Source organism: Rhea pennata, chromosome 5 (genome assembly GCF_028389875.1).
Source record: "Rhea pennata isolate bPtePen1 chromosome 5, bPtePen1.pri, whole genome shotgun sequence".
Lineage (NCBI taxonomy): Eukaryota > Metazoa > Chordata > Aves > Rheiformes > Rheidae > Rhea > Rhea pennata.
In genome coordinates, this window is record NC_084667.1 from 2502839 (window position 1) to 2525179 (window position 22341).

Sequence of the window (22341 nt, forward strand, 5' to 3'; positions counted from 1 at the left end):
GCCTTCTAATTCTTATTGATGATATATACATATATGATACCCTTTGAAGTGCATTAGAAAAAAACATCCTCTAAGGTCAGTGAGGTAGGATACAGAATATTTCATTTCTGATGCTAAGAATTGTTATATAACTTGTATAACTTAATAGTGTTGCAAAGGTTGTTGCTCCAAGGAATATTCAGATATACATTTACACATCTAAGGAGTAAACATTGCAAAATACCTTCAAACTTACAATGAAGTTTTGCCTGTTCAAAGTGATGGCCGTAACTTAATAAAATGGTACGTTCTAATAGTGATTCTCACAAGTCTTTATTATTAACATTTCTGAGATTTAAAGCATTTGCATGAATAAACTGTTATAGACTGTAGCACTTGTCAAATTTTACGGTAGAGCAAGCTTGCTATAGTATCTTAACAGCACAGCTGCATGAAAAGTCAATGAAAAACATCCTGCCATGTGCAGGCACCAACACACGCAAACTATTAATTTCTGAAATATTGCTATAAAAATTGCATTTCTGTTTTCAAACTAACCTACAAATCCCATTTAAGTAAGTAATAAAGGCATTATAATAATTTTTTTCTAGTCTGGCAAATCATACCATAACTTAGGTGTACACTGAATGCTGACCAAATTAATTAAAAGTGACGATCATAAATTGCTTGGGGTTTCCATTGACGATTAACAGGCTTTAAATAAATACCTATGAAATTTAGGAACAAAAGTTGTTTTTGAAACTTCCCTCCAAGTTTTTACTAAACTTAATGATAAGAGGAAACCCTAAAAAACACCAAAAACCTGAATATTTTTCACTTACAAATGCCGAATCACTGAAAACACGCACAGTTCTGCTGTTGCGAATGTTTGTTGGTTGCAACTAACTAAATGCCTGTATTTCCAAGAAATATAATATTCACATTGCATTTCATATTTACTTCTACAGCCCACGTCCCTCATCCCAGACATTCAGCCCTCAGATTCACAACTTTCTGCTGGCAGCTCTGTATCTCCCCACACACAAGAGATCAGGATGAAATGAGAGCTGTAACCCAACATCACTCCGTAAAACAACCTAACTCCTTCACTGGACCACACAGAGCTGCTCCTTAGGGATTAAAATCCAGTGATCCATGGAAATGTTCAGCGTAGCCCACCAAAATTAACGACAATGGCTAGTTCTCTCATTCTATTTATTGCTAAAGAACGTAAGTAATTAAAACATATACGTTATGTTGGAGGTTAGAAAGGAAAGCAGTCTTCTAAAATTACAGATCTTATTATTTTAAAATCTATGTTGATAAAGCTAAGTATGTGCAAACACCAGAGAAGAAATAAGCACTTAAGCCAACCGGTCCTTTTGTCTTCATGTTTTTAAGCATGCTATATGCATTGCTACAACACAGCTTTTCTCTTTTTTTTTTTTAATGAGAATTAACTAACAACAACTTTCCCTTAAACAAAACTAGTAGAATATTTAGGCCACAAGAAAAGGACTTATATTTCAAAGAGACGGTTGGTGAGCAGTAAAGCAGAAATGCAGGCCTTGATTCATTGATACAGTCACATTTTCAACAAATACCTATTTGATAAGGCTATTTCCTCACTTACAGTCATGACTTGGTACAGAAAATTTCCCCTATGAGTCACTGACTTACATTAGTATTAATTATTTTACCTGTAATAAACACGCAACGTCTGGATTTCCTCTTCTAGTTTTTTGCATTGTTGAAGAACAGCTTCTTTTTCCTGTTGCAAGATTATCAATTCTGCCTGCAAAATGAGAGACAAGGATGTATCCAGATCATCCGTATTGCTTCGAAAATAACAATCTCCTGCTCATTTCAGCCACGCTATAGTGTCATACCGTTTTGCAGTACTGCCTATTTAACTCTTATGAAAAAGTCCGTTCTTGTTATAGTGTTGTAACTGTTCTGTTTTTCTCCGGCAGGATAATGCTTTGTAATGCTTTTTCCCTCACACGTACGGTAGACTTTTTGCATGGCAACGCTTTGATCTCTTCTTCAGTTTAGCCAAGCGTTTGTCAACAAATGTATTTCATATTTTCTTAACGATCCTAGTGCAAGCTGTTGACCAACACGCTCTAGGGAGCTAAGCAAGGCACTCGACCACAGGCTGCTGACCCGGAGCTCTTCACCCGCACGCGGCTCTCGCACCGCTCACGTGCGGCTCCTGTCCCGGAGCGGCACGATGCTACGAGCAGCTCAGCCGCACTGTCTGAGGGCTGCTGCACAGCCACGTCCTGAGCTGTGCTAGGAAAGGAGCCGGCTTGCTCGGGGAGTCGGGCGCACTCTCACCCTGGCTCTGCCTTGTACTGGCGCGAGGGAATCCCTGATGAGCTGTTGCACCTCCCACCCGTGAACCGGTGTCCCCCAGGCGGTCCCCCTCCCTTAGTCTGTTCCCGGGGTGCCAGGAATGGCCTGGGACTCATACCCACTATGGAAATTGCTCTCTGTGGCTAGGAAGGTCGGGAAGGCAGCCAGCCCCGACACCGCGTTATGGCCAAAAAGGTGGTAGGAGAAATAAGTACGCATGTATATTTTGCAGGACTCTCCAGCTTAATCCCCGCTACTTTTAAAATGTCCAATTTCAACAGCACTACAGGATGCCATTGAGGGCCCAGGTTCCACAGTAATTATTTTATAATCAGAGGATGATTAATTGTTGCAATGACAAATAAGACTGGGCTTGCAGAGCAATTCTCTGACACACGGGCCTGAGTATGGGGCTGGTTTCCATATCATCCCAATGTTTTTGATTCCTGCTGTGAGCTGCTAGTGCTACAAATTGTAGAGCCCCAAACCGAGGGCTACACGTGAGAAATGCTGACTGTGAGTTCTGCCACTCTTCGGGACAGTGCTGCAGAAAGGTTTCTTGGTAAATTAAAGACTTGCTGGATGAGCTGAGAATACAAGAAGTGAAAGGCACAGAGTTCAGCTCCCAGCTCTGCCAGACTCGTATATAATCATGAACAACTCACGCTCTGTACCTCAAAATCTCTCGCCTGAAACAGGGCTCAACACTTGCTTTTGTTTCCTGTTTGTCTCTTAATACTGTAAGTGTTCCAGACAGGTGTTGTGCTGTTTATCGTCAACTCCCAGTCATCTCTGAGCAACGTCTCCTGCCGGTAGGTCGGTCACATCCCGCTCTGCACTGCGCTCTGTCCTGCTCAGTGCGCCAGGTTGTACCAGGCTCTGCAATATCTGGGTACCAGACCCATCGCTCTAACTGCTCCTCTAACCCATTTACAAGATTTCTTAACAGTAATTTCCTTTGAGAATAAAAACAAACTATCGTACTATATAGAACTTTAGCAGCAAAAAGTGTTAATGTTTAACCTCCAAGTGACAGTGGGCTAGACCTTCAAAATTTGAAAACAATGTACTGGAAGCTGGCAAGCCCTAACTCCTGTCCGTAAGAGGTTAAATCGTCTGCAGGTGAGCCGCTCGCCTGGTGCTGCTCACTGCCTTGCAAGCAGAACTCGCAGAACACAAGAACGTTAGCCAAACCGAGCTATTTTCTGTAATTATACTGTACTGTAGGTGAAACAACATTCTTAAAAATTGGAAAAACACGCTTGAATCAAAGTAGGTGGTTTGTTCTAGAGGCCAATAATTAACATCCTTGCCAATTTTCAGTGTACTGTGAAGTGTGATTGAAATGGTAGACTGGAAGGAAATGTTTGCAGCAGACACACCTACTCACGGAGAGATTAACGGCTAGTCTCTTTGGAGAACTATCATAAAAAATACACCTAATGTTCCACTTGCTTTTCAGGACAAAAGTCGTAAGGCATTAGAGTCTGAGACTCTTATTTATGTCATTTTTTGGTAGGGAAAAAACCCAGTCACATCAGTGCAGTTTATGTGATTTACACCAGTAAAAATAACAGCAGAATCAGGTGCTTGGGATTAAAATACAAAACAAAAATATCCAGCTACAAAAACCCAAGGGGAAAAAAAAGAAAGCATTTGATAGCCTCCTGCTAGCTGCAGGTAATGGGGAACTGTGTGAGACCAACCGAAATTGCAGCACAGAAATTCACGTGCACAGTACGCAGCCAGACAACAGACGGACCCATCACACAGGGGCTGACCGCTGGGAAGTCATAGAGTCAGTAAGGTTGGAAGGGACCTCTGGAGATCATCTAGTCCAACCTCCCCGCTCAGCAGGGTCACCTAGAGCATGGTAGACAGGGCTGCATCCAGGCGGGCCTTGAAGATCTCCAGAGAAGGAGGCTCCACCACCTCTCTGGGCAACCTGCTCCAGTGCCTCGTCACTCTCACAGGGAAGAAATTCCCCCTCACGCTCAGGCGGAGTGCAGATACGACTCAAATATCCTCACAAATGAAAGATGCCTTCCTTCACTAGGAGGAAAGCAGAACTTTGCCCATCATAAAGTTAAACTGCTAAAGAAAATAACAGCGCCTGTACTATTACAAAACGGTTGAAGACTACTCTAATGTATACTGAAATCCACCCAGAGTGCGCATGGCAGTAATCCTAAATGAGCTCACCTCTAGTGCTAACAATAGCTGTTTGGGAACTTTTTGACAAAATATTATTTCTTTGGAAAATGTCAGGATGTAGAAGTCAACTTTTCACAAAAATGCATCAGGTCTGATTAAACTTTTCTGGAGGGTAGGGAAATAAAGAGCAACATTAAGAAAAGGAACTACACTCAGGTTGCTCTGGTGGAGGTTTTTGCTAAAACAGACAATTCAGCGGTGAGTCAGTCCTTTGGGATATGGGTCACCGCTGGTGAAGGTTTAACCCTGAAAGGGCATTCTGCCATTGCAATGCGGTGGTCTCTTTCACACAATTTTGCTTTGACCACAAGGTCTAATGCCTTCACACTTGTTTTTATGTGGATGGATGTCCTGTCTCCCCATCTGCAAATTTTTTTGCGAAAGAAAATTCTTCTTTCTGCACTTCTTCCAAGAAACCCTATGACAATTCGCACTGTAGCAAAGTTACTCACAGAAAAATCTAAATTTTCTCATTAAATTAAGTCTAAAAGCTAACTGCTACCGATCAAAGTTAAAATAGCCAGATCTTGAATATGAAATCTCATTACTGATCCTTTCACTGTTATTTTTTGTTTCAAAATATTTAAATACACAACGCTTTGTGTTTAATAGTCCCATAGGTTTGAAAAATACAAGACTTAAGGAAAGAAAAACAGAGGGCAAAACTGGCATTTATCCTTTCCTAATTACTCCAGGGTCAAATATGAGTACCCTCACCTCTAATTAAATCTAAAGAGGCAGGAACACACAGCACCCTATTCTGGCAGGCTCCCTCCAGGTAAGAGATTACTTTTATAATGCTTTTAAATAGCCAACAGAAGGGAAAATATTCAATGAATTAGAATAATAAAGTATAACAGCTTTATTCTGTTACTGATATTTTTTTCCTGCTCAGGCATTTCTAGAGATCACACACATTTCCCCCTATTCTTTCCTCCGGCAGGCTAAACAAACCCAACCTCTTCTGTCAGCTCTCGGTACGTAGGCATTCCGTTCTCCTGACCCATCCAAAAGCCGACCGACCGGTGCTGTGGTAGCAGTACGGCCTTATCGCCAGAGGGGACATCTTACCTGAAACATTCTTGCACCTCTTCTGCCCACAGTCACCTTCTACTCTCTGTCTATTCTCCTACCACTGATGCTATCCAGCTCACAGCAGTTTTTCTTATTCATCCTTAAATCCGTGACCTTATATTTGGTACCACTGAATTTCACCACACTGCTTTTATTTTTCCAGTACTTCATGTCATTGCAATGTTTCTGCGAGATACCTCGAACTTAATGTGTATTGCTAATACCTCCCAACTCTGCATCACCAATCACTTCCATTAGTACACTGCTGATCTTCTCAAAGAGAACATTAAAGAAAAATGGTCCAACAACACCTGGTGAGAAATTATAAGAAAATTCTACTAATAAAATCCTTGGACTCTCACGCTTCTCCTTTCCAACATGTTTGTTGTTGCCTCCCTGCTGACTAGCTCCTTACTTGTCTTTCACTAATCTCTAGTCTTCTTCGTAGCTAGATGATATTCTGCAGAACACATGAGCTCAACCCACCCGTCCTTCCAAGTGGCAGATGCTAGGTGAGCATAATTAATAGCAAGTAGCATTTCCACATCAAGCTTGTGTCTGCTTGTAAAACAACATATGCATGCTGAATTATAATTAATTCTTTTCCATGTGGCATCATATCAGAAGCTTTATTTATGTGTCATCTTACATGTAAGTAATTTCCTTGTCTAAAAAAACAGTTATCATATCAAAGAAGAATTCTTGCATGATCTCCCTTGGGTGAAAATCATAGTTCAACCCACTGCTGATGGCTCCATGCTTTAAATATATTTTTTTTCTGAATTTATTCTAAAGCCTCACAAGAAAGACTAACTGGCCTACAATTAGCACAATCACATTTTTTTTTTTTTTGCCTTTCTAAATATAGGTATGGCACCTGCTGACTCCTTGTCATACTACACTATCCACAACTTCATACTTAAAGATCTTCGCTACTATTCTTGCCATTTCAGACCCCAGTTCTCTCAGAATCTTGGAACAGAGAGCATCCGGTGTCCCAGTTTGAGCACAACAACCTACTGAACAGCTATGACGCATCCCTTTTCCATACTTGCACTTTCCTTAACTCCTGTATAGTTGACATCACCACTATTACCCAACGCTGAGAGGAAAAAAAAAACCCACAGAGTTTCAGACCTAAGCCGGATTACCCTTGATCTCTATGCCATTTTCAGAAGAGTTGCCCATTTCCTCTTTCCTTGTTCTCATTTCAGTTGTTACATTATTCTTTGTTCTAATTCCCTTACGAAGCGCCAACCTATCTTGCATTCTGGCAATTTTCATTTATTCATGTATTTTCTTTTTTTCTAAAACATAACTTGCTTGGTTACTGAGTACTTTTGTAGAAGCTCATTTTATTCCTCTTGAGATTATAATTCACCCAGTTAGAACTGGCACCCTGACCAGCTTATTCGAGGGTACTTGTTAATGCGTGGGTGCTCCTTAACTCAGTAATGGCTGCTACTAACAGCTTTCCTTCCCCTGATCCAGGATATTCCTGTGGATTAGACGGAGGCTGGATAAGAAGTGCAGAGAGTCTCAAAGGTTATTTCTGCACTTTATGGACTCAGTGGTTTACACACAGTAAAGCTGCAGGATGGGGAAAGACGGCAATAAGGTATCTTTCCACTCCTTCAGTGCTGTGTTATCTGGGGACTCAAATGGAATCTCGCTGCAAATGGCCAGCTAAGAATTGCCTCACATTAGGGACGTGTTTCTGACGACATTAGTACGCTAGCTTGACAGCAAGAGGCCAAGGGTCGTCTTGGGGCAGCAGGAGATTGGGAGGAGAAGCAACATTTTTCATTCTGAATTAGAAAAAAAGCACAAATGCTAAGGAAAGATTTAAAAAATGCTGAAAAAGTTGTTTTAAAACCATGAAAAATATTTTTATTTTACCCTATTTTGTGCTTCCACATTTTACGTATCATGTCAATAACCTCAGTGCGTACTGCATGATAGACTAGGTCATGTCGTGGAACGTTATGACACACAACTTTCACCATTCTGTTGTTTTTATATTAGCAGCTGCTACTTATTACAGATTACAACACCTCATCTCATTTTCTAGATCAAAGTGTCAACATATCAAACTGTTCCACAAGAGAAGCAGGTGACACTTTGATCTAGAGAAGAAGATAAGCACTTGTCTTACTAATTAGAGGATCAGAGGTTTTCAGTAACAAGAAAAAGACTGCAGCTAACACAATGGCACTGCAAATGCCTAGTTCTCTAATAACATGCCAAATTATCACCTTGTTTTTTTAAATCAAAGTGTTAACGTGTCAAACTTTCATTACAATACAAACAGGGGACAGTTTGACCTAGAAAATTAGATAAAATGTTTCAATCTGTGTTCAAGTAGCAGCTGCTCCTGATGACTTGAAAATATGAAGTAAAGGTGTGTTATGTAAGTTATTAACACATCATCAAATATATAACTAACAGTAATAAATCCAACCTTAAAAAGTAAAATTAAACTTCATTTTGAAATGCAGTTTCAAATTTTTGGAAAATAATACCTCTGAAAAATAATCTTGAAATGAAAACTTTTAGAATATAAACTGAAATCATTAGAAAATCATAAAATGCTTGGTTTCTCAGCACATTATTTTCTAATGGAAATAGTTGTGACTAAAACTATTTTAACTCTCAGTAAAACATGCAACTGTCCTTCTGAGTCCTGATGGATCTGTGCTGCTGTGGAGGATCAATAAAACCAGCAAACTGCCCAAAAGAATCAGTGAACTTTGAATCCCAAGGTAACAGTGGTGGTGGTGGTGGCAACTCCAAGAGCTTTTGCACTACAGCTTCCCCCAAGAGACTGCCACAACCACACCTGGGTTGACATTCCCTCTGGGCACAGGGAAAGGGATTTCAACAGCAAACATGACCTTTATGAGTTTCTATCTGGATCAAACAATTAACCATAATACGATTTTACTTTATAAGCTAATACTATTGTCGGTCAAAATAAATATTAGTTAATGAAGCTTTTTTCTTTTTTTTTTTTTTAATAAAAAACATTGTTTCACAGGAACAATAATGCCTTTGAAAGTGCATTGGTTTAGATGGAAATATTTCTGAGAAATCCCACACAGAATTTCTGACAAAAAAGAGAACTGTTCTTCAGCCATGTGACTAGGATATTCCTTTTGGATAAAGAAAAGTAATGTTGAGTCCCAGTTTCCTGCGTTAACTCATTTTGGATACGTCAGATTCCAACCAGTGAGGAAAACTTCCCTGCTCTAAATCCACGTGAATTGCCTACGTCTCTGGTGACTGCCATAACAGTCTGTATCTTCCCTCTATAAGTGAATTAAAAATGCTCTTTTCTTCCAAAACAGAACTATCATTTTCCAGAAGTGCTGTGCTGCAAGTCTACTTAATACCACCCTCCCCAGCTCAGTCTTTATACTGTCCCTAATTCAATATATTTTTGGAGCTTTACGGAAGACTTGTAAAAGCTGGAGTCCAGATTCTGTCTTGATTGCAAGGTTATAAATGACAAATCACAAACTAAGAACACATGATCATACCATATGAATATTGCTTGTACGGTCATTGCCTTCTGAGCAGTCCTGCTTGAAAATGACAGCAATTGGCCACCACAAACATCAACCAGAGACGAAGCAGGAGGGAGACCAAATAGCTTTTCACTGGTATATCAAAGAAAATGGAAGGACTCAACAGTATCTTTTACTAGATGGGAACATCTGATTCATTTTATTATGATAACAGAAAACTGAATATATTTTAATTAGTTCAAAGAAATACCATTTGGACCACTGTGTCCGAGATGTGAATGCCTCAGTCCTTGCACCGTGCACTCACAGCACACTGGGACGTGCACTGTACCAGCACTACTCGGCAAACACTTTACTCTTGCACCTATTGACATGCCCACATTAGCTCATATTACAGACAAATGCAGTCCACTACCACATTATGCTAGAAAATGTCTATATGAAATGCTCACAGTATTTTCAACTAGAATTAGCTTAAGAATTTGCTTATCTAACCTTGCATATAATGTTGATACAAAGTTTCCTAAGCATCTGCAGTATTATTTGGTAATACTCTACACTTTTTCCAGGAAATACATGGAATAATGAAAATGCAGAAAAAAAGTAGCTATCCAAAGTACAATCCAATCCATCTGTCAAATGCGCGGGTATAATACTGTTCAATGGTAAAGAATGATTTAAATCACAGAGTGAGGAAGATTAATTTGAAATTCTTTCTCTGTGAGGTTGACCAAAAATTTCAACTGACTTCACAGAGTCAAGATTTCATTTATGGTTTCTATTCATTTAAGTACATAGGTGAAAAAGAAGAAGAGAGCAAAAGAGCAAAAGAAGAAGAGAGCAAAAGAAGAAGAGAGCAAAACCTAGAGATGCCAACACAGATAATCACTCAGTAGATATAAGTAATTACCTAAGTAAACCAGACAGCTTATTTCAGGAACAATATAACTACTGTGGCAACAAAAACACTTTTGAATAATTACAAGGATGATAGCTCCAAAATACAGATTCATAACCAGACTGGATTTTGCAAGTAAGTAATGTCACGTGCAGAGATGCTTACTTTTGAGCAGGAAGGATTTTATTAAGAAAAACAGCGGGAGATAATTCTTAAAAATAACAAACAGTTAGGTCTCCATATACAGACAAATAGTTACTTATCTCATTGCTAAATTGTGATACCTACCGTGAAGAGAAAACTAAAGGAAAAACAACAACCAAGACGACTACATCGTAGTAGCAAAGCAAAAGCCATTCAAGCACAGTTATTTTTGCATGGTAACTATGGCTTTAGAAACTAAACATAGCATTTCAAAATAACAAAGGTAAATGGATCTCTTCCCTTCCCAGATTAAGGAATGTTTAAAGCCTGTGGACATGTGGAAGGGGCATATTTCTCCATGCTCTGTAATTCAGGCTTGGCTCTGGTGACATCACATGGTTTGTGACTATAATGATCGCACTTGGGAAAAAACAATTTCAAAGAAAAAATGGAAACAGATCTGTAATACAGAGAAACTGGTCTTATTTGAAGGGAAATTCATTAGAGGAAGTCAAGATGGAAATGACAGTGTAGGCTTAAGCAAGCTGTACAGCCTGGAAGCAGCCCTCCAAGTTGTGTTTGAGGCCGACTGGCAGATTACTATGGGAAAGTTTTAAATGTCAGTACCCATGATAAAGCTGTTGCCCACATAAATGACTTTAACCACGACGATATCAAATCAATATCTGCTACAAACAGTAAATCATCAGCACAGGATCCAAAAGGTAGTGTTGTAATGTTGCCTCAGAAGCTTTACCATAACAAAGACCCTATTGAATCGCGAGAGCTTCCCCTCCGTCCCAGAAGCGTCCTACCCAGCTCAGGGCTGCAGTGAGCTGGCAGAGGAACAGACAGAAGAAAGTTCGCATTAGAGTTAGACAGGATTTTTTTTTCCTGTGCTACAGACAGCAGCAGTGTGTACTTTCAGGAGTCCCAGGCTGGTATGTTTTCAGGCTCTGCTAAGAGCCCCCAAACTGTCCACAGCAGCCAGCTCTTTACTACTAACGAGGGCAGGCCAGAAACCTCTCGTCAGCCAGCTGGCATGATCTGGCTTGCGTTCATACGAGAAAAACCTCTCTTCCCTCCATTCCTAACAGAAAGGGCTGGTAACATCCACGCTGACTAATGGAAATATTTCCTGGTACGCAGTATCTTCCGCGGGCACCACCTGGGAGAGCGCGTTAAAAAAGGAGCTTACTAACAAAAAGCATAGAAGATTACATCCCAGGGTGCAAACCTCTGCCTTGATCCTATTTTATTTACTAGTGTAGACATAGCTAGTCTTGTCAGCTAACAGGGCCTTGATTGTCTGACCTATCTGATGAGTTGGACTGACAATTTGTTTCTCTCTCTCTCTGCCCCCAAGTAAGGAAGTGAGGCACTTGCGAGTGTTCAGCAGCTCTCACCTGAGGTCCCACTCCAAAGCTCCAGGAGTAATTCTTGCTCTGGATGAACCCTTCCAACCTTACCTCACTACCCAACCTCTATTGCTGACTCCACCTTATAGCAAAGCCCCTGGCTTTGATCTGTGACCAGACAGCGACCATGCCCTGTCCTTGCCATTTAGACGCGGTTATCATCTGGCTTCTCTGCGACGCGAGATTCACTTACTACGGTTCCTTGTTCCTGATTTCAGCATGGTACCAGTCCCTGAGTCTACCTGAGACACCCTGACAATACTTCAGAGATGTTTTTTTCTGTAAGAAAATACATAAATTGAAATTATTCATGCCTCATGAAAGTGGTAGGAAAAAACCACCCACGGTAATATTTTGAGCAAAAAAAGCAGTTAATATTTTACACTCCAAAGCTTACAAATGATACTAAGTGACAACATACTCCAAATTATAACCTTTCATGCAATGAGACAGAACCACTGTTGCTACTTGACAGACAGTACTTCCACAGGAGGTAGCACTGTCAGAATCTGATTTTCATACAAAAACTATGAGTCTTTCATAACGGGCATGATTCTGCATAAGATTTTAAAAATGAGATGTTGAATGAGATGAAATGACTTTACTGTGACTGCTCCTGTCCAGAACTCATGTAATATTTGCTACAAAAGGCAGAGAAGAGCTTGAGTTATTGTTTACTTATGTGTCTTAATGTTATAGAAAATGAATTACTAGAAGGTATCACACTCAAATTTATGTGATATTTTCATACACATATAAACTCAGAATCAATATATTGAGGTCAACAGTAATTGCTATACTTGAGAAAAGAATAAATCATCATTGAATACATGTATCTGTTAACAGGAAAATGAGCAATAACAAATCAGATGTGTCCAGACTTCAAATTACTAAGATGTTCTCACAGCAACTTTGAATCTGGCAAGTCTATTAACGCTTCTTTCCTTTGACATCTCAAGTTCTTATTAGACTACAGAGCAGAACAGTGTGGGCTCACTCTCCAGCTGGATTACTTTTGCTGCCTGATGCTGTTCAGAAAAAGACAAAGGTGGGTGCTTGTTCCTGGGGCTGGCCGTGGGCTGCACTGCCTGGAGTTACGCGTGCAACTGGGGTGACTGTGAATTTCTGAGGCACTGAACAAGATCTATCACATCTCCTGTGATGACAGGATCCTCAAAGGCATTTCAAAACAGCTTCAGGCTCTCTCTGTGCCATACCACATGTGCAAAATACCCCTTTGCTACCAGGACTGAGTAGCTGGCCCCAGTTTTGACCATATTTGTATGTAGAACAACTCCCTGAGTCTTTCTTTTTCCAAATTCTTACCAAAGTAAAACTCTGGCTAGGGATTTCAAGTTTGAGAAGTGAACAGAGGTATGTAGGAACATCTGTTTAAGCCTTTATATATCTGTCTGCTGGAAAAATACTAGAGAGGTTTCTGCAGATGACATTTTCCTATAGAATCAGCAGGGCACAAATGCCTCCACAGGTTGTCACAGATTCTGAGCTTCGGACGAATTCTAACAGCTGGATAAGATTACTGATACGAGCAAGTTATCTTGGCTCAATAGGTGCCAATACTAAATATTTCCAACCATTTCTTCTGAAAGTAATATATTTACTGTATTTGCCGTTACTACATATCTATTAGATTTGATTCCATTAGATCTCTACCTTGGGCAAAAGCATTATTTTCATCTCCCACCTAAGTTAAGGCATAGTTGCAGAACACTTAAATCTCTGCTCATTCTAGACTAAACTACATTCAAATGGGAAAAAGATGGTTTCTGATAATCACGGTAATCTTTGGAGGAAAGAAGAGGAAGGGAGGAGAATGGAAAGAACTATACATGTTACCCACAATCATTTTTTTTTTAAATCACATTTTACAAACTGATACAAGGTAACCCAGAGAAAAGACAAAGATTTTTATCAACCTGTAAAGGCTCCAGCATCTTTTCTCAGTATAATCTGATGCAGAAGGTATATTTCTTCCACCTTATTTGCGCAAGGTTAATGAGACCATTTTAATCACCAAACATTGTAGCATACAAAAATCATGTCCTGAAAATCCTGGTACAGTAAACACTTCTTTATATGTCACTGTCTTACAGTTAGAAGTTTAGTCAATGCTTTTGTTCTTATTTGCTCAAGTAATATCTTATACTTTTTCACTGCACCTATTATATATTTCTTCACTTAAACACCTGCTGAACTCAACTTGTCATGCCAGAATATTTTTAATTATGCAATCTGCATTCTATCAATGGCAAGCACTTGGGTAGAATTTCTTATATACCTTTCAACATACTCAGCAGACAATGAAAGAACTCAATGTACAGAAATATTTGCCAACTGAAATGCTAGCGAAGCAAGTTTAATCAAGTGATCTTGACTAACTTTTAGCAAAGAATCATATCTTTTCATTATCAGTTGACTGCTTTAAAATATAGCTTTAAATGTTTTTTCTTAGAAAATTTTATTGATTCAGTCTTTTAAACAACCTGCAACATATGCCTGACTTGCATATAAGACTTGAGGCAACAGTTCCTTTAGTACTTGAACATTCTCTTTTCACGTGTAACATAATGAATGTCAAATTTGTCTTCAGCTTTTAAGAAAATTTGCTCCTGCAGGGAAAATCCCGTCCCAGTGAAGCCAACAGAATTTTTGCTATTGACTTCAATGGGATTAACGTTTCCATGTATTTGTATACATGCCTTCTCTCTCTATTTAGGGATGAGTATTACAATTATATGCATGCTGTACACAAGCATAACACACAGAATAAGCCTAATCATGAGAAAAGTCTTGCCTTTGTGTTGCTGACAGATACTATAAATGGAGAGATACTCTGACGAGCATAATGTTGAACCCTATCCAATCCTGTAATAATAAAATGGTGAGATACTTGTGTAGTGCAAGGTCCCATCTGACATTTACTTTTGAATTGACCAATGCATATAGATTTCATCAAAGGAAGGAAAAACAACCACCCTGTTTTCATCTGTGCAACTAAGTTCGTAAAGGGTCTGAATTGCAGTAGTAAAATCCTTCAGATAACCATCACCTTCAGAATGATGACACTCCTTTTTGCAAGGGCTACGGGGCTATTGAACGCATATGGAGAAGGGGAAACCCATCACTTTCCTATGGAGGCTGCCGGATTGGCAGCCCTATTGCCTAGGCATACTGCTGTGGATTGCAGCTGTTGTATGAAACTCCACATGCTTTTGATCCATTTTATCTTGCAACTTAGCAAAGAAATGTTGCAATAAGAAACACCAACAAAGACCTGAAAACTTTAAGCTCTGGATTACCATATTGTGTTCTCCTGCCATTCAATGCATCAGACAAAGGCCATGGTGTTCAAAGTAAAAAAAAGAAAAAAGAAACTGGTCACAGAAAGTGCAGAGCACAGAGTAAATAATATTCCTCCATATCCCTACTCTTTCATAGATTGGTTGTTAAAAGAGTTGCAGCAATTAGGCTTTTGTTAATTACCAGCTGTTGAAACAGATGTGTTGACTGTCCTTATTAGCCAACAGCTGGGACAGGAGAACAATTGATGCTCCTTAAAACCAACAGCCAGCTGCTTCGCGGTAATTATCTCCGATCAATAATACAGGTGATAAAGGCAGCAAAAAGGTTATGAGCTTCAATAACCAAGGTACTGATATTGAATATTCTTGAAACTTACGGATAATTTTAGAATATGAGGGAAACAGCGAGCTGGTACATTGTTATCTGCATTGTATCAAGGTCAAGCAACATGCAAATAACATGGGGAATACAACCAGAAAAGAAAAACAACACTTTTTTTTCTCTTGCTATGTTTCAAATGTTTTGCTGATCTTTAAGGAATGCCTTCTCTTTCAGGTGAAAGACTGGATTATATTTCATTGTTCACTCAGTTTTCCTGTATGCATTTTCTTGCATTCAATTTTACCATAAATGATTTTTTGGAACATCTAAATGGTAATTCCTAGCTTTTAGAAAATTTTATTGTAAAATATAAGTCATGATATCTGCATGATTAAAGAGGGGACTACCCCTCTAGAGCCTTAGGTTCTAGTCCTAGAACCTTTGACTCTTACGGACACTCGCTTTTTGGAATTCAGTTTCACTATCACTAAAACGGGAGAATTATTTTATGCTGCTGGATTACTTTGTGATTATTTCAGCATACTATTTAGTGCAAAGTAATGCTTGTATAATACATTACTGTAATAGGGAAAAACAACCTGCATTTCTAGTATTGACATATGTCTAGGGATATAAAATGAATAGTCCTTTTAATAGCACAGAGCCAGACTTCCACTGACAGAAGCCACCAGCACAATTGGTAATATCTAAACCAAATATATCAATATAGATACTTATATGCTTTGCACTTATTTTTGCTACTGCTTGATTTATATTTTCTTGTTTCCATAGCCTATTAAAGAGCATTAAAAAGCAAAGCAAATCAAAGCAGAGATTTCAAACCATTTCTATTAACTGTGCAGTTCATCTCAAGCCAACAAAAGACATGTCTACAAGAATCTACAACCACGTCTATTCACTAATTAGTCTGCACTTAAAGACACTGCCTTACTGAAAACAAGGATTAAAGCTAGTTGAATACTCTCCTTTTCATAGACCTCCCTTATATCTCTGTTGGGTCATCATAAGCAGCTTGTTCACTGAGCTTTAAGTAGGGAATCAACAATCAGTTCTGTGTGCATCTGTAGGCAGTGGAGCAATTAACAGGAACTATCAGCATTTTGAGGGACATTTAAAGAAATCAGCTAGCCAGAAAAGACCCATCCTCAGGGATGGATAAAAGTATATCATACACCCATGGTAGCTATGTTTTAAGAATAATATGCTAAATCAAAGATATTTGATTTAGAATTTTGAAATAAAGAAAAAAACAATGTATTTTTCCATTCTCATTTCAGAATTAAAAGAGCTCTCCCCCCCCACTATAGGAACAAAAATGAAATGCATCCTTGCACACACATCCTTACATCTGTTAACAGGAATTCAGAGCATGCTATAAAAGAAGCACAGAGCTTGAGCCTAGCTGTTAGTTTCCTACTTTTAAAAGAATGCTAAAAAAAACCAAGAAACAAAAAAAACCCTTTTCACCGAAAACCCCCTTTTCACCAATCATCTACTTCAATTTGCATGAGGATCAATTATATGGGCTAGACTTCCAAACTAAATTAGCAGTTACTACACAAACTACCCCAAAATTGCACTGAAAGCTTATTCAGGGTAATGCAGGCACGAGTGATTCACTGCTGTTAGGAATTGTTTCATACGATTTACAATTTCATTACAGCCAAATTGAGCCAAAATCTTTCTACAGAATACATTTTTTTGATGTTTATATGATGAAGCTCACTCCAAGAGAAAGCTGGAGAAAAGAAGCAGGGACACATTCTTTCCTGTTTAAAAATTACAAAAAGCTGTTCCGTACTCTAAATTTTTCCTCTCCTCCACTTGCATGGACCACTTTGTCTCGTCCATCTCTTCCCTCCAAAGAAACTGCCAGAGTTCTACTACAGAATTTAAAAATTTTAACAGATTTTGCTTGCAGTAGGAAGTGAAAAGGAGAAAATGGTGCAAGGGTCACAAACTGCTGCCTACTGGTCACAGGGGAAGGACAGGAGAAGGAATGGTTTTAAACAACCACTTTTTATTGTTTTTTTTTTCTTTCTTTTCTCCAGCTACTTCCGTCTATCCTCACAGCATTTTCAGACCACCACACGGGGATTTCCCCTGGAAGGCAAAACTTGGCTCTTTGCCTCGCGTTTGCCATCCGTGAACGACTGAGGGGGTGGAGGGGAGGGACAGAGTGGTTAAGTTTTGGTCTGTCTCTGCTTTGGTCTACCAAGGAAAGGTTAAAACAGACTGTGCCAACTAGGAACTAATCTGAGCAGTGGACATACAGGGCAACTCTGCCTTAGAGAAGAGATCTCAAGAGAAGGTTATATCCAATGTGGGAAGATATTAAACAAAGTCAGGCTAAAAATTCTTCAGAGCTGGTGATCTCCTTGGTTTCCACGGCAGAAACTGCTACCGGAGAAGCCTCGAAGAAGAGAGAGACAATGAACGTTGTCTCACGTTGGCCAAGACAGGCTCTGGAAACTTTCAAGTTGCACGTACGTAGCATGGGCTGCCTAAGTCCTGCAGTTAGGAGGACCAACGCGACCCTGTGGATTGATTATGGCCGACACTAGGTCTCTGCAGAAGGAATTACTAGAACTGACTCTAAGAGCAAAGCAGCACAGCAGGGCGTGTGCTGCCTGGCCGCTGGCATTCGGTCAGGGAACCGAAAGCACACGGACTTTGGTCTCACTTCTTGCAACAGCCACAGACTAGTAACCCACAGCTTGGCTGGATTCACCATGTAATTACAAAAAACTCTTCTCAGCCACAAAACCAGATCTCAGGAGATCTGAATTAACGAAGGGAAGTGACACATTCCGTCGGCTGCGCCTCTACCTGCGCAGCAGCAAGCCTGTCCCAGGGAATTAAATCCAAGGTATTTTAATGCCTAAACATCTGTGTTGCTAACAAAACTTTTATCTAGTTCAGTATATCACGTATCATCATCAAAACCCCTTGTATCCGAACCTACATTATACAATTTAAATGCAACATACAGTCTTTTTCTCATATATTTTGTTTTCAAATAAAACATCTAGAAGGAGCAAGGCCATTTCCCTGTGAAAACATAGGGTCGAAGATCGCTGCCTGAAACAAATCTTTTCTGATCGCTCATAAAATTTTCGCAAATGTGACAATCAAGCTCTCAACAAAATTAACCTGGCAACAGCTGCACTGAAACAAAGTTACTGCAGCAACCAGTAACGTCATAGTGTTAATAATTGACATGAAAAGAATGAAAAGGTGAGCAAGGGATAAAGAGGACAAAGGAAGGATTTTAGTATAAACTTCTGCTCGTAAGTAATCAATCAAAATTAAGATTGAAAAAGCCAGTACAAATGTTATGTTGAAAGCCGAAGTGAGCTTGGTATCTTGGACTCCAGAACGGAGTTTGTAAAACTCCATTTTCTGGAACCTGATTTGCAAAATTTGACAAGCAAATCTCCCGCTGATTTGAATCTACTCTCATTCAATTCCCCAAAGGAGCCAAAGCAAATGCTGGAACAGTAGCTTCTAATGTTTGCCGTATCCAAGAAAAATGCCGTTCAATTCCTGGTTCTACAGGTTAAGGCAGGAATTAGTAATGCGGTGATAACGAATGAGTTTCTTCATTTACATGCTCGAACAAAAGACCACTCCCCGTTGAGGGAGGAACTACATCCGAGCGGCACCGCTCAGGAGGAGCTGAGCCGAGCCGCCTGACCGAGGGATCAACAGCCTCGGGGGAAACGAACGGCTTTATTAACCTCTAGGAGCACTGCTGCTACAGGTCAATGCAGCAGGAAAAGCTTGCCAGAAAATAAAGTCAAAATTAAATATTAAGAAATCAAGATTTGCTTCTTCAAGCATGTTTTTGTCTACATCTCATAATCTGACCGACTCTTGGATTTTGTATAGGATAAATAAATGATCATTATTTGAGTCCTACCAATACTGCTTTACCCTTTGCCAAGAATGCTGACAGCTGGTAAAATTTAACTGTTTTCTACAAAAGATATACCCTACACTTAGTTCAAGTGTCACAGTTAATAAGGTGGAAAATCTGTACCCTAAAGTTCAGACACCACGGAAGAGTGCCCTCGCAGCGCTAGGGAACTTGCAAGCTCACCCCCAAAGACAGGGTTTCCAGGGCAGCCAGCAGTCAGCCTCAGCGCGGTTCCTGAGCTGTCACCTCCTGAAATCCCTTCTCCTCCCAAACGTCGACATCCGGCGATGCCGCCTCTCCCGAGGCAAGACCCAGTACCGCCTCACTCTGACTCCCAGGGACGTATCACCAGCAGCCGAATAAATCCTTTAGCAAAGTTTTAGTGATAAACTGCGAAATGTAAATAACTAGAGACAAACTGTAACTGTTAAAATTGTTTCCTACGTATGTTGACAGTTCCCCGGACTTGTTTGCACAGGGCCCAGCGCTGCTCCCATGGAAGGCGGCAGCAGTTGTCGCAGCAAGCTCAGCTGAGGCCAGCGCTCCCTTCCGGGCCGGGGCAACAGGAGCTTCTCACGGCTGACGGCAGTCGGCGGACTTCTGCACTAACGACATTCTCTGCTAAGAGCAGGGAGGACTTCCAGCTATAAGAAAATGCACTTCTGTAGCCAAAGAAGCATTATTTAAAAGTAAGTCTACTGTGGCTTCACAGGATGACGTATATTAATTTATATTTTTATACAGCATATATATAATATAGTGTATGTATATATAGTGTAGGTAATTATGTATTACTAGATGTATTAATATGTAATATATATAGATATTTGTGTTTATATAGATGAATTTCAAAACTCACTAGATTTTTATGATTTATTGCACTACATTCTAAAAAATTCTGAGGACTTCATTCAATAGCTAGGTGATGCATAATCTTCCATGAAAATGTCTTTATTTTTTGATGAGGCTGCAGTAGAATTTCCAGTTTCTCTGATGATAAACACTTCAACATAAAACAGAATTTCTACCGCTACTGCATAATCTACTGGCTCAGAGTTAAGCAATAGTTTTTCAACTCTAAGCGTCCACTCCTTTGACTGAGCTGCTAGCATCCCTCTTTAGTTGCTTTACTCTCTTTGAAATCTTTATTTTACAGATAATTCATTTTTAATTTTTTTTTGGGGGGGAGGGGGGAGCTTATCTTCCTTGCATTATTTTTTTGAGAACTAACATCAGGAATAATTGTTTCCTATAACTACAAACACCATCATCATCTCTTAGCATTTAGGTTGAAATATTTATTGCTACAAACACTGAAACGGACTGTCAGTATCTGCAATAAACCTCACAGGAGTAATTCTCACTAGCGACTGAAAAAGCACTTCAGGATTTGGTCCGAATTCAATGGCTCAATTCACAAACGCAACTTTAGCACATCTGAGGCTTGATTTAAGATGTATTTTCAAGTGCTGTGAAGGGAGGAGAAACACTGTAAGTATGGGGTACAGCTACAGGTGGACACTGTATATATGTATGTGTGTGTGTATATACACATACACACACGTATATATATATGTATTTATGCATGCGTGGGTCACTCCTCCTTTCCCCACAGACATGTGTGTACACAAATACACACACAAGTAATACCCACAGAGAACTGAAACCTCCCCTCCCCTACTTTCAGCCATCTAAAGTTCCAGTGGATCAGGCACAGGCGTTCGTCTCAGGCGAGGAAGCTCTGCCCCGTGGTGACACACCTCCCTCTTTGTACTGAGCATAAACTGAGCCTGGATGAGAAGCGCATTGACAGTTAAATGTGGGCGAGTGAATTGCTTCCCATCAGCCAAATATTAATGAGGTCATTAAGTCAAGTACACAGATATTAGGAAATGCCAGGGTTAAGGCTACCTGCACACATGCACCGTGATGCCACTTTTAAGCTCATGATCACGCTGTTCTTTTTCCACAGATTTCCGGATGATCGTCGCACAGCAAGGCCCTAACCTGGGAAGGAATCACGCCTGCCCAGCGAAAGAGTCTGTTACCTGCGTGTTCCCGTTTCTTTCTGGCAGCCATTGGAATGGGACTGCAAGAAGAGAGCCAATATCCCCTGTATTTAAGGGAACTGAAGCCGAAGTGGAATCCATCCGTCCTTCGGTCAGGCTTCCTAAGCATGACTGAACAGAAACTTCCCAGAGGGACTCAGTATGTTACCTGTTTTCTGACTGCGCAAGATAAACCGCTCATGTCTGCTCTGCAGAAGCACTGAGCACTCACTGCTGCAGCTGAAGTCAATGGGAGACAAAACTGCCGTACAATGCCTCCAGGTCAGACACGAGACGAACTTACGCGGACCTCTGAGGGCTTCAAAGCATGCTGAAAGCAATTAAGAGGAGAAGAAACATGTAAGCGGTCATCCACGGACACTGCAAGTGAGAGAGTTTGCTTCCAGCCTTTTCTGCCCTCCATCCATGATTGAAAAGAAGCAGGTTTCAATTTTGTGAAACAGCACAGCAGTGAAAGAAGGGGGAAAGAAGGGGCATGAACAAGATAGCCCACACCACACAAGTAGGAGGCTAATCTTCTCAGTTGGAAACTAGTTGAAGCAGCCAGGATATTAAATTAGCAACACAAGAGGAGGTTATTTGGAAGGCAAATGAGGCACATGCTCAAATTCAGCACCTAACTAGCAAGCTGAACCAGCGTGGCAAAGAACATAATGAAAAAAGTATCTTCAATTGTTCGTGTATCGATCCGACGGGTCTAGATGAAAAGGAAGAGTAAATTCTCCCTGATAAGAAGAAATTTTATACAAACGGCTTATTCAAACCACGTGGACAATTGGCATGTTAAAATCTCCGGTTATTAGAAAGGATAAGAGAGTGATAAGGCAACATGATACTTAAAAAAAAAAAAAAAATCCTCCACGCACCATTATTCCTTTCACAGTGATCAGTAATACAGGATTACAGTTCTTGAATACATATAGGTCAATGGGCTAACTAATATAACTTAAAAAAAACTCGCTCGCCACCAAATCAAAGCAGGCCACAGGACACATTTTTCCTTTCATACATAAGGTTTGTAAATGAAAATAGTGACGAGGGGACTTCAGTTTGGGGCACATATGCTGGAAGTCTC

General features: G+C 40.0%; 1 protein-coding gene across 1 annotated transcript in view; it reads right to left on the reverse strand.

Annotated features, from left to right (window-relative positions):
* Positions 1–22341, reverse strand: part of MIPOL1 (mirror-image polydactyly 1) — a 188196-nt gene that overhangs the window by 48419 nt on the left and 117436 nt on the right. The window contains exon 11 of the mRNA XM_062577639.1: positions 1680–1774. Within this exon, the coding sequence (XP_062433623.1) occupies positions 1680–1774 (95 nt within the window). The remainder of the gene's footprint in view (positions 1–1679; positions 1775–22341) is intronic.